At 42.8% G+C, this 13828-nt stretch overlaps 1 protein-coding gene across 1 annotated transcript in view; it reads left to right on the forward strand.

Moving 5' to 3' along the window:
* dock4b (dedicator of cytokinesis 4b) overlaps nt 1-13828 on the forward strand; it is a 103129-nt gene that overhangs the window by 16717 nt on the left and 72584 nt on the right. The window contains 1 exon segment of the mRNA XM_051077548.1: nt 12912-12995. Coding sequence (XP_050933505.1) covers nt 12912-12995 — 84 coding nt within the window.

The raw sequence follows: 13828 nt of genomic DNA on the forward strand, positions 1-13828 counted from the left end.
GATTGGTTCCTATTGTGAAGCAGTGGCTGGCTGGCTGGCTGGCTGGTGTAGCTGTTAATAAGGTATGCTCCAGTGGCTTGTATTTGTGTAGCACCTGCCATCTGTGTGTCCTTGAGTGGACCCACTATGTGTCTGTGTGAGTGTGTGTTTCAGAGTTATTCCATGCTGCCACTTCCTGTGAAGTGTCTTCAATTACCCTGGCTGTGCTCTGAGGCTATCACCGTCTGTCTATGCGAGCGAGTGTGCGCTCTTTAGTGAGCACCCCGTATTCATACATGCTCCGCTCGTGTGACTGTGCATGTTTCAGTCAGTTCTTCTCTCGGTGACTCGACCCCCACGCAGTTAATCTGAGCTCACATCCAACATCCCAACCTGCACCCAGCGGCCCCCTTCAGCCCAGCACAGACAACCCACACTGTGGTCTTTTCATTCACTCTCGTGCCTTTTATACACTCCCCACTGACTCGAATCACTCACTGATGCTTCAGTGCTCTCTCTTCTCTTATACAGTCTCTCTGTCTCTACTTGTCACTGAGCTCTTTGTTTTACCTCCTCTGGAGGAGAGCTGAATGAAGGCTACTAGGCCAGGATGTGAAGTGAACATATAGAGTAATGACTGCACAGCATTTGGGATACTCGTCCAGTGGGATTTTCTCTCGCTCATTTGTTTTTTCTCTTTCTCATTTTGTGTTTTATGTTGTTTGCAACAAACTAGGCTAAATGAGACTCTGTGGTCGGTGGCAGAGCTGCCATCTTTCCCTCTTCCCCACTTTCTTTGTCTCTTTTTCTTTGCACTCTAGTTATTGCTTCTTCTGGGAGGCTTAGCATTTAGTGGTAGCAGCATGGGGTCATTTGCCCTGTGACTCACTGATATTGTGCTTCAATGGGACGTGTATGGTGAGGCACATCTCTAATGGAAGACCTATGATCAGTGTGGTAATGAGATGAAAATGGCTGCAGAGGTTGAAGTCAATATTAAGCCCCTACCACACCGCTGACATTTATATTTATCTTCGGGTGTTACTCTTCTTTCTCTGGTGCTCCAGAACTTTTTCTCTCCTTTTTTTTGAACTTTTAATGTCTTCCCTCATCTTCCAAAGTTAATTTTGACCTCCTCTCGCCTCACCTCTTTTCCCTCTCTCCTTTCCCCTCTAACACTCTCTCATCACCTCACCCTCATCTGTCCATCGACCCCTGCTGATCGACCCATCTCTTCCACACTCTCAGTCTAACCCTTAACCCCATCCCCCCTTCTGTACAGTATATGTGTATGTGTGTGTGTGTGTGTAAAGCCCTTAAGCAGCAGATCACACACACAGACACACATGTACAAATACACATAGATACCAAGGTATGTGTTCATAGCAAGAAGCCAGGCTGTGGTTTTTCACAGAAATGAAGCAGTAAAGTGCACATTCTTTTCATTTCCTCACTGCCCATAGTACCATAGCTTTAAACTCTAGAGAGCTAAAGAGCACTACTGCCCTTTTATTACCACACATACATGATAGAATTACCCCACAAGTACGTCTATATGTTTATCTACCCCCGTTTAGCGCCTGGAAACATGGATAGATCTCCTTCCACAGCAAGGACTGCTGAACAATAGTTTTAATTTTAGCTCAGAGGAGGTGTTTGTGTGCGCTATCGAGATGTTGGAAGTTCACTCGTCGTCTGTGGGCTTCTGTGTCACTGTCTCTAGCCTGCAATTCAGAGAGGTGGTGGTGATGTTGCGGCTGCATGTTGCCTTAACAACAAATCAGTGTTCAAAACAAGGGCTGCATCTGCATGTAATAAAAAGCGTAACTTGTTCCCAGGCTACTGTCGTGCAACAATCCAGTGTGTTTAGCTGAGAAGAAAGCCTCCATATGGGCTGTTCGTGGCTCAGTGCAGATTCAGAGACGCCGGACTGCTCCCCCTCTTCGCTCATCACGCTAACAACACGCACGCGAGATGTGTTTGTGCGTGCATGCGCCTATCTGTGCGGCCTCGCGCATGTGTGCACGCTGAGATACTGTATGTGTGCAGAACAATATGCTTTTCATCGGAGCAGGATGAGGGAATATTTTTTAATGAGGTGATAAGCACCAGCTGTCCGGTATGATACGACGGAGTCGAATGGTATGATACCAGCACATTAACACACCAACACACGCTGAGTGTACAAATGAGAACCATCCTTCAAACACTGAGCTGCACAGACCATGCATTGTCCTCCGGCTTGAAAAACCTCACTTCAAGGTTCAAGGTCCAGTTTATTCATTCAAGAGAGCATGACAGTTACAGTTCTTCTGCAACCAAGCAAGATTAAATGGAAGAACAAATAACCTAAAAAACACACAACACTTTTAATGAATGTTAAGATATAGATACATGATTTTTTTTAAAATTAAAAGCTAACAGTAATAGAGAGCCATAGGAAAACTGAAATCACATCCTCTTTTAAATGTTTTGCTAGACTTTTTTATTTCCTGGGGAATGAAGGAGAATAAATGTAACTGCACTAGACTGAACTCCTTAATCAGTTAGGAGCAGGAGTGCTTTCAGATGGACACACAGAGCAAATTTTAATCCATAAACTGACATTCTGGCAGCAAGATATCTTTTTCATGAGGGATTGATAACATCTTACTGTCTGGCTTCCAGGCCAGATTTCTGTTGGTACAGTAAATAATGTCTATACCTGCAGCAAGTTGACACAGAGGCACATTGAAATTGTATACTTAAAGCTGCAGCCAATAACTTTTTACATGTTAATATCACAGCACGGTTGATGCTGACGGAGCGTCTAGTGAAATATGTGTGAAGCTGTGAGGTGTAAACTGTGTGTGATTATTTTCAGTCAGACAGGTGCATGGGAAACGTGTACAACAACAACAATGGTGCTGCTTTTAGTTTCCCCACACTCCAATAACGCCACGTTAATTTCAAAATACTACAGTTTTCACCTTTAAATCTTGTTTTTCTAACAGGTTTATCACTTCGTATCCGATTGTCATCATATAATTTCTCTGTATCATGTCGTCGTCTCTGCTTTCAGCTGTTGAGCTGTGTGTTTAGTCCCCTGGTCTCGTCCACACCTCCCTCCGATGGCCCTGCCGTCGGCCCGTACCTGTGTGAGAGCTGACATGAAGCATCTCTCTTCCCCTCACGCTGACATACAGTACAGGGGCAAACAAAGTGAAGTCAGGCAGTCAAGAGCTGACAGCTTCTCATGTCTTTGATTCTCTCTCTTTCACTCTGCCTCTCTTCCTTTCTATTGTCTCTCTCTGCTACTTTATTCATCTTTCTCACTGTTCTGCTGCCTTTTTACATCCTTCACCTTCTCTGTCTCTCTGTCTGTCCGTCTTTACTCAGGCAGCCTCCTCGTGCTCCCCAGTCAGCACAAATCCCACGATTGTCTGTACAAATACCAGCTTGAGGCTGTGGCTGTAGGCTACACTGCAGTCTCTCATTTAAAGTCTCTTGACAGACACACAACACAAATAAAAATCTAAACTAAGCCATTACAGCAGTTGCACCTGCTCTGCTTATAAAATCCAATTGATTTTGTTTCACCTTGGGGCAGCGTTTTCCCTTTCTTTCCTTATTTTATAAATGCCACACCTTCAGTTTTGGATTCTTTTTTTGGTCAACTGGTGCTGCAAGATAAAACCCACAGATTCTGCTTGTGGTGGATTTTGTTTCATCACTTTTTCATCATGGTTTCATCATCCTCAATGTGGACCTGACTGCTGTTTGGGTTGATATAGCCTGGGGCAATGAAATCGAGCGTGTGTGTTTTGTTTTTAATTTTTTATTTTGCAGTGGTGGGTGATGGTCTCTTGCTGATGTCATGTCAGTGAGGTGTGTTGACAGCTAAACACACACCCTGCCAAATGCATCACCAATCTCTGTGGACTGAGAGTGCACAGTGTGTGTGCGTGTGTGTGTGTGTGGAAGCGCAAAGGTCACGCACTCTCAGGTATATGTGTTCCATTCAGGCCACATACTCACATGTTCACTCTCTTCATTTCCCAACAGATTTGAGTGTGTGTGTGTATGTTTGCACCGGCTCATACTGCTGCAGCATAATTTGTTGTAATTTGATTTCAAGAGAGCCTGAAGTGTAGATAGAGGTCAGTTACACCTCCCTTTCCCCGAAGGAGAGCGGCTGATAGATGGTAGAGGTAGAATAGAAAGGAAGTGGAGAAGTTTCAGTCGAGTAAGAATGAAAGAGAGACAGATTGATGCAGTGGGTTTCGTTTGACACTCCCACTTTTAACCGTTATACCTGAAGGAAGAAAAAGCAGATGTTTCTTTTCTCATCTCTCTTTATCTTTCTTCCATCTGTTCGTGGGAGCGGCAGCCTCCTCTCCACTTATCTGCCTCTGTCCCTCTGATTCTCCCTCCACCACTCTCTACAGTATCTCTTTCTCTCCCTAAATGTTTGTCGAGCACAGCTTTATCACCGGCCTCACCCACAGCCTTCCCTTCCCTCCTCTCACTCTGCACTGTATATTTCAGCCTTTCTTCCTCCACTCTCCATGTTCCTCTCTGCAGGGTGGGAGGATGGGTAGGCACCAGTGTCGGTGTGAGTTCGGCTGCTGCATCTCTAAAGCTGCAGCTCCTAGCATCTGCAGCTGGAGTGTTAAAGAGTATCAGAGAGGAAGAAAAGATGCTTTTGTCAGTCTGGTGTCGTGGTTTATCAGAGAATTCAAGTAAGCACAAAACTAGGTTATTAGCTGAAATATGGGAACACTAACATCCTTAAAAAGAGAGACAAAGAGGAAATAAATGTAATTTACAACCCAAACTGTGAGTTGCAAACAACCATCACAGTTTGCAGACCACCTTCCTGGTTCATCTTTGACCTAGTGTTGTTTGCGCCCACAGTTTTCCTGTGTGACAGCGTTACAGTCACCTTGAGTGTGCTCACTTTCATGCTTCACCTCCAGATTAAATATTTAAAATAATCTGTTTCGGCTGTTGGCTTGTAAGCTGATTGTCACAGTTGTAATAAAACAATTTATAGCTTGAGTCTGCAGTTTCCCTCTACTACTCCACAGAGAGTTGTAGCATCTTTCAGCTCATTGTTTTGCTTTTACTTCCCACAACTTAAATGTTTGATTCACTCTCATTGCTCTCATCGACCTCATTTCCACGTAACTGTTTTCAGCTTTTGTTTGATACTGCCATGTGCTAGTACCAAGCAGCAGACAGGCAAAGTTAGCAACTAGCTGCTGAACATACTAGAGCATTTAGCAGCAAAACAGCCAGATATCTAATTTAGGAGCTTGTTGAGAACAAGAAAGAGCAACATGGAGAGTAAATATTTTGTTTACATTGGCTTGTTAGCAGCCCTCTGGAGTGTCTGTTTACACATATAAGAACACTAGAGTTGAATTCTGGTGGCAACTCAGCAGCAGTCCTCTTGTCCTCCAGGGAGAGCTGGCGTCAGATCACTTAGCAGCAAAATCCACACTGGTTTGTTTTTGGCAAGAATGCCATTCAACCCAGTCACAGGAAGTGTCCCTTATGTTATCATGCACCTCATTGGCTGTGACCAGCTATCCCAAAGAACAATAGACATGAACCACAAGTTCAAGGAAAATGAGATGAGGATTGGGGTGAGGAGCTTTTTTCCGTCGCTTAGGAAAGTATGCAAACCACTTCAAAATATTCACTACTTGATTATTTAGACATCACAGTGACAAAGATAAGAATAGTGATGTCATAATAATGAAAAATACTACAGAAGAGGGTAAAAATGCCAAATTTATGCAGGTGAGATAAAACCCCCCAAGAGGATTATAGTAATCATCTCATCTCTACTTTGGCATCGGAGGGCTATCTAATGCATGCACTTAGCTAGCTTTGAAACTGTACACACACACACACACACACACAGTCAGATTAATGCTTGGGAATGAGGTGAGGTTTTAGCGCACTGACCTATATTTCTGTTTAATCTGAGTCATTTATGATTTCTCTTGCTCAGGCCAGAGGACTGATTGAACGTTGCTTTTGTTTTTGTCTGTTTTACTGTTGTACTTTAGGACTGGGACAAAGCTGGTGTTACCTAAGGCGGTGATCTTGCTAATGAAATAAAAATATCTTGCTTTTCCTTTTTTTCTCTGTTAAATTGACAGACTGTGTGTGGATGTGAATACAGCAGCTTCTCCAGTGATGATCATGTTAGAAGAGACGTGGAGGGGAAAGCAACAGTAACAGTTTATAGACATGTTCTCTTTTTAAGAAGTGGTTATGTGTTCTCACCTGCACAGTTGGTATTTATTCTTGAATTCTTTCACAAGTCAGACACTGTGGGTATAAGATTTCACATTCGGTCTCTGACACTGAAGCAGAGCTGTAATGTTATTGAGCCCTGAGCTGCACTTTTTGTCATACTCCAATTTCCAAAAAAAAAAGTAATAACATTCTTCACACAACTCTGCTCTGAAAGCTTCAGCTTGCTTGCTCTGATTTGAGCGAAGGCTTTTTGTTGCTAGTGAGCAGTTTTGTGATGGTGGTTCTGTTGCTATCTCTGCACTGACAAAGGCAGCGAAAGGAACCTGGCGGCTGGCAATGGACAAGACGAAATGAAAGCCGTTCCTCCTGGGTGATTGTGCCGGCCTGGCTTTTGTCCGTGCTGCCTATCAGACCTCTACGCCTGCATGCACGCACGTGTGTGTGTGTGTGTGTTTTTGTCTGTTTTTGTGTGCACAACTGCCAAGTTGAGTCCTGTTCAAGGCCTTCTCAGCTCTGCTACTCTCAGACATCTGCCTGCTCTTTTCTCCCGCTGCCGACCCCTGTTGATTCCTCTGCTTTTAAATGCATGATGCTACTTCCCGGCGTTCCAAGCTCAACCAGAAAAATCACCTTTTTTGCAGTTGCACATGAGTGCACGCACACAGACTTAATCTGTCTTTAGCTACGCTAAAGCTGTCAGAAACCTCTCCTGCTCTGTCACACTCATGTGCGTTTGTGCCTCCAAGTGTGCTTCATATATGCATAAACACATCTTTGTGGTTTGGATTTACTTACTGTACAAGATCCCTGAGTAAGTCCTTGTGTGTTTTTAACCACATTCACCCTCTCACTGCCTTGAATCCACGAGGTGGTGGGACGCGTTAAGTATTTTGGCATGACGTGGAGGCATTTTAGCCCCTTTTTAGTTCACCACATAGAAATATAAATGCCTGAAGCCTTTGATTAGGAACACAGTGTGCATGAAGTTGGCTATGGCAAAACATAGCAGAGCTAGTTTTGGTCTAAGTCGGAATGTTTTAGTCACATTGCTGGAATAAAAGACACTTTTGGTTTGGCAAATGCAGCTCTGACTGTATTATTCTTTTGGGCAGTGGAATGCAGAATGTGCAGCATGAGGAAGTCGGTGTAGTTAACTTTCAGTTCTGTGTGTTTTTGAAAGTGTTCACCTTTTAAAAGTATAAGAAAAAGAAGGACAGCAGGTGTTGTTTCCCCTTTGGATATCACTCTTCTTACCCTCTTCAGAATCCTTATAAATGTGTGACTGCACATTTCATAATGCTCACACATATATTCCCACACACAAATGAAATATTCATGATCCTTACATTTGGCAGCAATGGAGGCCAGTGGAGCGCCATCAGTTGCTGTGTTGTCGATTAGCATATTAATGATATAAATGCTGTATAATTAACATGTGGGAGTGGATTATGCATGTGAATCATTGTCAGATCATTTGGAGAGAAGAAAGGGTCAGGCTAATGAGGGTTAAAAAGCACTTTGAATGAAATTTGCCGTGTGAATTTAGTGTACAAAGCTGGTAAAAAAACTGCAGGCTCTTTGACAGAAATCAGTTGCTGCTTTATGCTTCTTTAATTTTTTTCACTGTGATGGTGAAGTCTCTGAATTTGAGTCTAGCAGCAGCATAACATGGAGCTTTGATCACTGGTGGTATACCTGCCTCATTCAGGCGTTGCGTTCTTTTTTTTGAAAGAGCACAGGCTGTTTTTGAAGGAGGAGTGCTGGTGTTCTTCTTAGTCAGGGCCCGTGGCAGTGTTTGTTCTTCTAAGGAGCTTAGACGGAGCAACGAGCAAACCAAATGTAACGTGGTTTGACAGGCCTTGACTCCAAGTGGCAGCCTAAAACACATGTAAGCCTAATCCAAGCCAGCAGGATTTCTAGGGATCTCGACTTACTCAGCAGAATGCACAAACTAGCAAACACAGATCTAGTCCTAATGGATTAAAGTGAGGTGAAAGTGCATTAAAGAGATCGAAATGCAACCTCTGACTTCCAAGTTCCCATGTAGACACAGTTGCTGTCAGTTAATGAACAGATTATTTGCTTTCAGTGCAACTTTGTTTGGTCAGATATCTGGGTTAGGGCTGCAGCTAATGGAGTACTTTCATTATTAATGACTCTATCAATGTTTTTAAATAATTAATTCTAATCACTTTTTGTGTAAAATGGCAAAAAAAGAATAAAAATGATATCACAACTTTCCAAAGGTGGCATCTTCAGATTACTTTTTTGAGCCCAAAGATATTCAACAGACAATAAGGGAAGCACCAACTGCAACAGTTTTGAAATAATTAGACCCACTTCTTAATACTGTTGACAAGCAGCTCTGATCAGAAGGGTAGTAATAACACATGTCATTTTTCCAACCACTTTTCTCCCTTGCAACTGAATTTCACTGCTGTAATGAGTAAGACAAACCATGTCATTATAGCTGGGGGCCACTTAAGTATTACAATTATTGACCCACAGACCTTGGGACCCGCGGGAGTGCGATATGAACCTATTTGTACCAGATTAATTTGCTCATGTTATTTACAGTATAGGTGTGTGTGTGTGTGAATACATGTCTCTTGAAGGTTGTTTGGATAAACTTTGGTTTCAAACCACTGTTCTGAGGACATTTTGGACATTGGAACTTAAGTTGTGACTATAGAGTGAGGCTTTGATAACGAATGATTTGAATTTAAAGTTAACTTAATGCTGCCTGCAGATCTTTGTTTTCAGCTAACTTTGGCCTTGGTACCTTTTCCCATGTCTCACATGTTGTCTTGGCATCTCTCTGCTTATGAGCTGCATATGAAGGGCCGTTCTCAAGTGTTGTGATGGAGATGTGTGCTGCCACATTATCCCTGTGAAGACCCAGTGACACACTGCATCAGTGTCAAACCACCAACTCTCCACCAGAGACCCTCTGAATATTATTTTAGCTTCTACGTCTGCTCTCTTTTCCGTTTGTTGATGCTTTTGTCGGCCCTGATTCGCTGGCTTCTCGTTTTCTCCTAGAGAGAGTTGACAGGATGAACTGTTTTCCCATGCCTCTCTCTCTTCGTCAGTGTGTTTCTGTTTGTTTATCCACATGTACATGGCTCTTCCAGGCTGCCATCTTTGTGAATGTCTAGTTTTGGGACAAGAATAGCATTGTCCTCGCCATGACCTGGTGGACCGGTGTCACATAGAATCAGACTGTGTGTGTTTGTGTGTGTCAGAAAGGATCTGAGTTTGCCTTTTGGTGGCTGAAATGCTGGTCATTGCAGGCCATCTGGAAACTGGGTCTAACAGGTTCAATAGACAGACAACGTGTGTGTGTTAATGTCATATCTGAGCATCAGCAGGTCTGCTTTTGTTCAGTTTATGCAATAGGATATTCATGCACCAGTGGCATCCACTTAGACGTGCCACGTTTGTGTGTGTGGCGTGTGTGTGCATTGGTCCGTTTATAGTATTGTGCCCCTGCCATGCCTGTTTTTGTACTCTGTGGCAGCTGTGTGGTCGAACAGCCGTGAATGGCATCTTTCTCCCCATTTGTACTCGCCGTTCTGTTTTTCCTGGAGTAATAGGACACATCCCGCGATTGTAGTGGGACAAAACAACAACAAATCAATTCCCTAAAGAGTGAACACCTTTTCCGGTCTCCTCAGTGCATCATTTGGCAGTTAGCCAGCCCAGACAGTTGACAGACAGATAGTCAGAGGCAGACGGATGACAGGCAGTTTAGAGACAGACGGACAGACAGCAGCTGGCTTGTGGATCGACAGGCGGGAAGCTTTCATTTCACAGCAGGAAAAAAAGAAAAGAAACGGCGACTTGAAACTGAATAATTTAGTTCACTGCAGCTGGGAAAGTCACTTGGATAATTCATGCATTGGGCACACTTTGTGAGTGTAAGTGTGTTTGCTGTGATTGCCTCTGTGTATGCGTGTGTGTGTGTGAGTGATTGGGTTTTGAATGAATTACAAGAAGTAAGTAAGTTCCTCTACTTGTGTGTGTGTTTGTGTGTGTGTGTGTGCGAGCGGTTGGTCTTTGAATGAATTAGAAAGTCAGATGTGCACTTGTGACAAATCCCTTGTAAAGATAGTGTTTCTGCAGCTTGAGGGATAACAAGGAGTTGGCGAAGCTTCAATGTAAAATGCAGGAGGACGCAGACTAACACACACACATGTACAGAGTTACACACAGCACCGAGGGTCTAGCCACTGTTTGATTGCATCAGCAGACTTGATCTCAATGTCAACATGAGAGAGTGGGTGGATGGGTAATTCAGCCGAATCCTCTCATGGATGGCGGGCTTCTCTGCCAGAAAAAAACATAAAACAAAAAGATAAACACCTCTGGCAGTCAACCTCTGATTTGCCACTGATACTTCTCTTTGAGTGCAACTTAGTCTATTAGCAAAGTTCATCGTTTTTCAGTTTTTGGCAATTTTATCCTTGCTTTTTAGAAGAAGTAGCAGTTTAAGCTGATTGTACTCACAGTTAAATCCCAACGCTTCCAAAAGTTGTGTTTTTTGTGTGCAGTGATGAACATTCAGGAAATACTTCTGCTACAGAAAGTGAGGTAAAAAGAAAATGTGAATGTGTTGTTGAAATGCACCAGAGTCCCTTCAAGAAAGTAAGAGAATAACATTTTCAAATATTTTTTAAAGCGTTTTTTTATTATTATTATTATTTTCACAGTAAATACTGCCCCTCTGCGTTCATCAGTCCATGAAACATTACCTCAGTATCCACAGTCCTCGCATTCATGGTCTCTGGGTGCATCTTATCATCTTTTTATTGTGCTGGATTAAATGAAAAACCCTCTCCAGTCAGGAGAAATTCTCTCAATGCTGTTTGGACGGTGCATTCAGGTACACTGGACAAATCCCTGCAGGCAGAAGAAATGAAATTCTCTCCAAACACCTCAGCTGTGGCAGGATCCCTCTCAGTTCTGCATGACAGGGACTCTTGTTATACATTTCCACTCCAAATCCAAGTGAAGCTGTCCTTTTTCCTCTTCCGCACGTGTGTTGCCATGTGTGAATGCATGTCTGTGTGTGTGTCCATGTGTGCTTGCATACATTGCTGTTTGAATGGGCTACTTGTGTGAATTTGTTTGTGTAAGAGCTTGTGTAGACATCTCTACAGGGTGTGTGTGTGTGTGTGTGTGGATCTGTCAGAGTTTGCATGCTGTTTTTGTATGAACGTCTCTGTGCAGTGGTTGACACATCTGTGTGTACATGCAGGTTTAAGTGTGTGGGTTAATTCATCTTGTGTGTACGTGTGTGTGTGTGAGCGAGTCAGCGGGACACGGTTTTAAAAAAGCTGGTTGAAGAGCTGTCAACTGACACTGTCTGCTGATGACTATTACATTCTCACAGCACAAAGTGCTGCTCAGTGCTAATGGACCATCAGCATCACTCTGCCTGTGGACTCTTACTTATTCTCTGTATTTCTGGCTTTGCTTAAACACTGATCTAAAACCTTTGTAACCGCAAATCTCAACCCAATATGTTAATTGTATCTTCTTAAAACGGGAACACAAGTTGCACAGCTCTTTTTCTTCCATTTTATGATCCCATAACGGTGCATTCCAGCTAAGACATATATTTTGGGAGTCACAATAGATAGATTATGAAAAGAGTGGTGTTTCAGAGTCAGAGATATCTTATCTTTTAGCCTCTTGTATGGGTCATGCTCGAAAACCACTTTATTAGACCCTGCATGCCTGGTAAAATCTTTCAAACTCCACATCCACTTTTGGTAATGCAGGCTTTCTGTTAAAAAGTTGTAGTCCTCAAGCCCAATTTGTGATAATCCTGACGGCATCACCAGAGGTTATTTTTTCAGGCATTAGAAAGCTGCCTCCTGCTGTTCTCACAGGCTGAGTAGTACTCCTGATAATGAGTAAGCTGATCTTCATGTGTAAAATTGGTGGAGTGCCCATTTAAATCTGCTCCTGCTTCTGCTGTCCATCTATTTTGTAGTGATTTAACAGAAAACATGTAAAAACTACACACAGTGCCCTGTGTCTGCTCTAGAAGTTGCCATCACACAGTATAAGCATGGTTTCAGTAGGTGGTCATTTTAAGTCTAGAGAAAGTGACAGAGCTGTTATTTTACCACTTATATGTATCTCTGAGGTCGTCTGCTGGCGAGTCTCTCAGTGGTGAATGTCTGTCTACAGTGAACAGCTCAGGATGAGTCAAATGCAGGCTGCTCCTTCTGTCTCTGCATCAGCCAAAATGATTTCTGACCCTGTGTGTTCAGGATTCAACGGGTGGCCCCATGTTTAGATTGCTGTAACTGTCCTCGCAGTCCTCACAGAATTCAATGCTTTTCAGTCTTTTCTGTTCATGGTTACATTGCTTGAAAGGTTTTGTCTGTGTCACTGAGAATGTATTCATGCAGGCTTGATTTATGTATTTCTATTTTGAGTTTGTGCAGAAATATATTTTATAAGCTTTGATTTTATTTCACCTACACAGATTATTGATCGCCTCCTCTCTCTAAGTTATTTTTTATCCAGATTTTTCCAGCAGCGTTTTGTTTTCTATCACTCTGCTTATGTCTCAGGACCTTTTTCTAACTCTGCATAACCAAGCTCAAACATTCAGAAAATAAAAACAACTCATGTGGGTGTTTTGTGCCTCTTTTTTGTTGCAGTGCTGGCCAGTTTCCGAGGGACCGTCCAGCATGGCCTCCCACTGGAAATTGGAGACACGGTGCAGATCCTGGAGAAATGTGAAGGTGCAGAGCACACATACACACTTAGTATGTGTACATTACACTACAGTTAGCAGCTTTGTGTGTGGGGAACAAAATTAGAATGAAAGAAAAGTATAAGCTATGAAAGCAATTGCTTAAGGATGAGTAGTGAAGCGAAGACGTGTTTACACACATCTAAAAAAATAACAGCAACACTTCCTCTTCGTGAAGTTTATAGATTAAGGAAATATGCTTGAAAGCTGTTACGCTTCCACAATTAATAGACAGGCATGTACACACTGTGTACTATAGGGTTTACACAATCACATGTATATGCACAAGCATATACAGATTTATGCATACAGCGGCAGTGTTGTAACTTGGCAAACAAACACAGGCGAGGACACTCAGATGTGTGATTGTTGCTCGTGCTGAAAGTTCACCTGGCGGATTTCCACAGAGGGAACATCACACCTCTCTCATATCTGATTAAGGGATAACGTGGTCGCGTTTACACACATAATGAGCACGATCGTGCCTTTGATGAATGCCTGTGGAAATTCATGTTTGCTACCGTTTCCTGTACCACGGGCCGGCCACATTTCCCGCCTTCCTGCCTACGCTGAGTCTGTTTTTCTCTTCTACTTGCTTTCTCTTAAATTGTCTCTCTTTGATGGTCTGTCTCTCCCTGTGTATGTTGGTATATTTTTTTGTCTCCTGCTATCTTACAGAATAACGGAAAAATAAGAAAGACATAGATGATAAATTGTGTACATATCATTTTTGGAGAAGGCAACGGTGGTGATCATAATGCATTAAAAGGGGCCTAAACTTAATGTATTATAATTGGATGAATTTAATAGTTCAGCACTTTG

This window comes from Lates calcarifer, linkage group LG18 (assembly GCF_001640805.2).
Source record: "Lates calcarifer isolate ASB-BC8 linkage group LG18, TLL_Latcal_v3, whole genome shotgun sequence".
Classification (NCBI taxonomy): domain Eukaryota; kingdom Metazoa; phylum Chordata; class Actinopteri; family Centropomidae; genus Lates; species Lates calcarifer.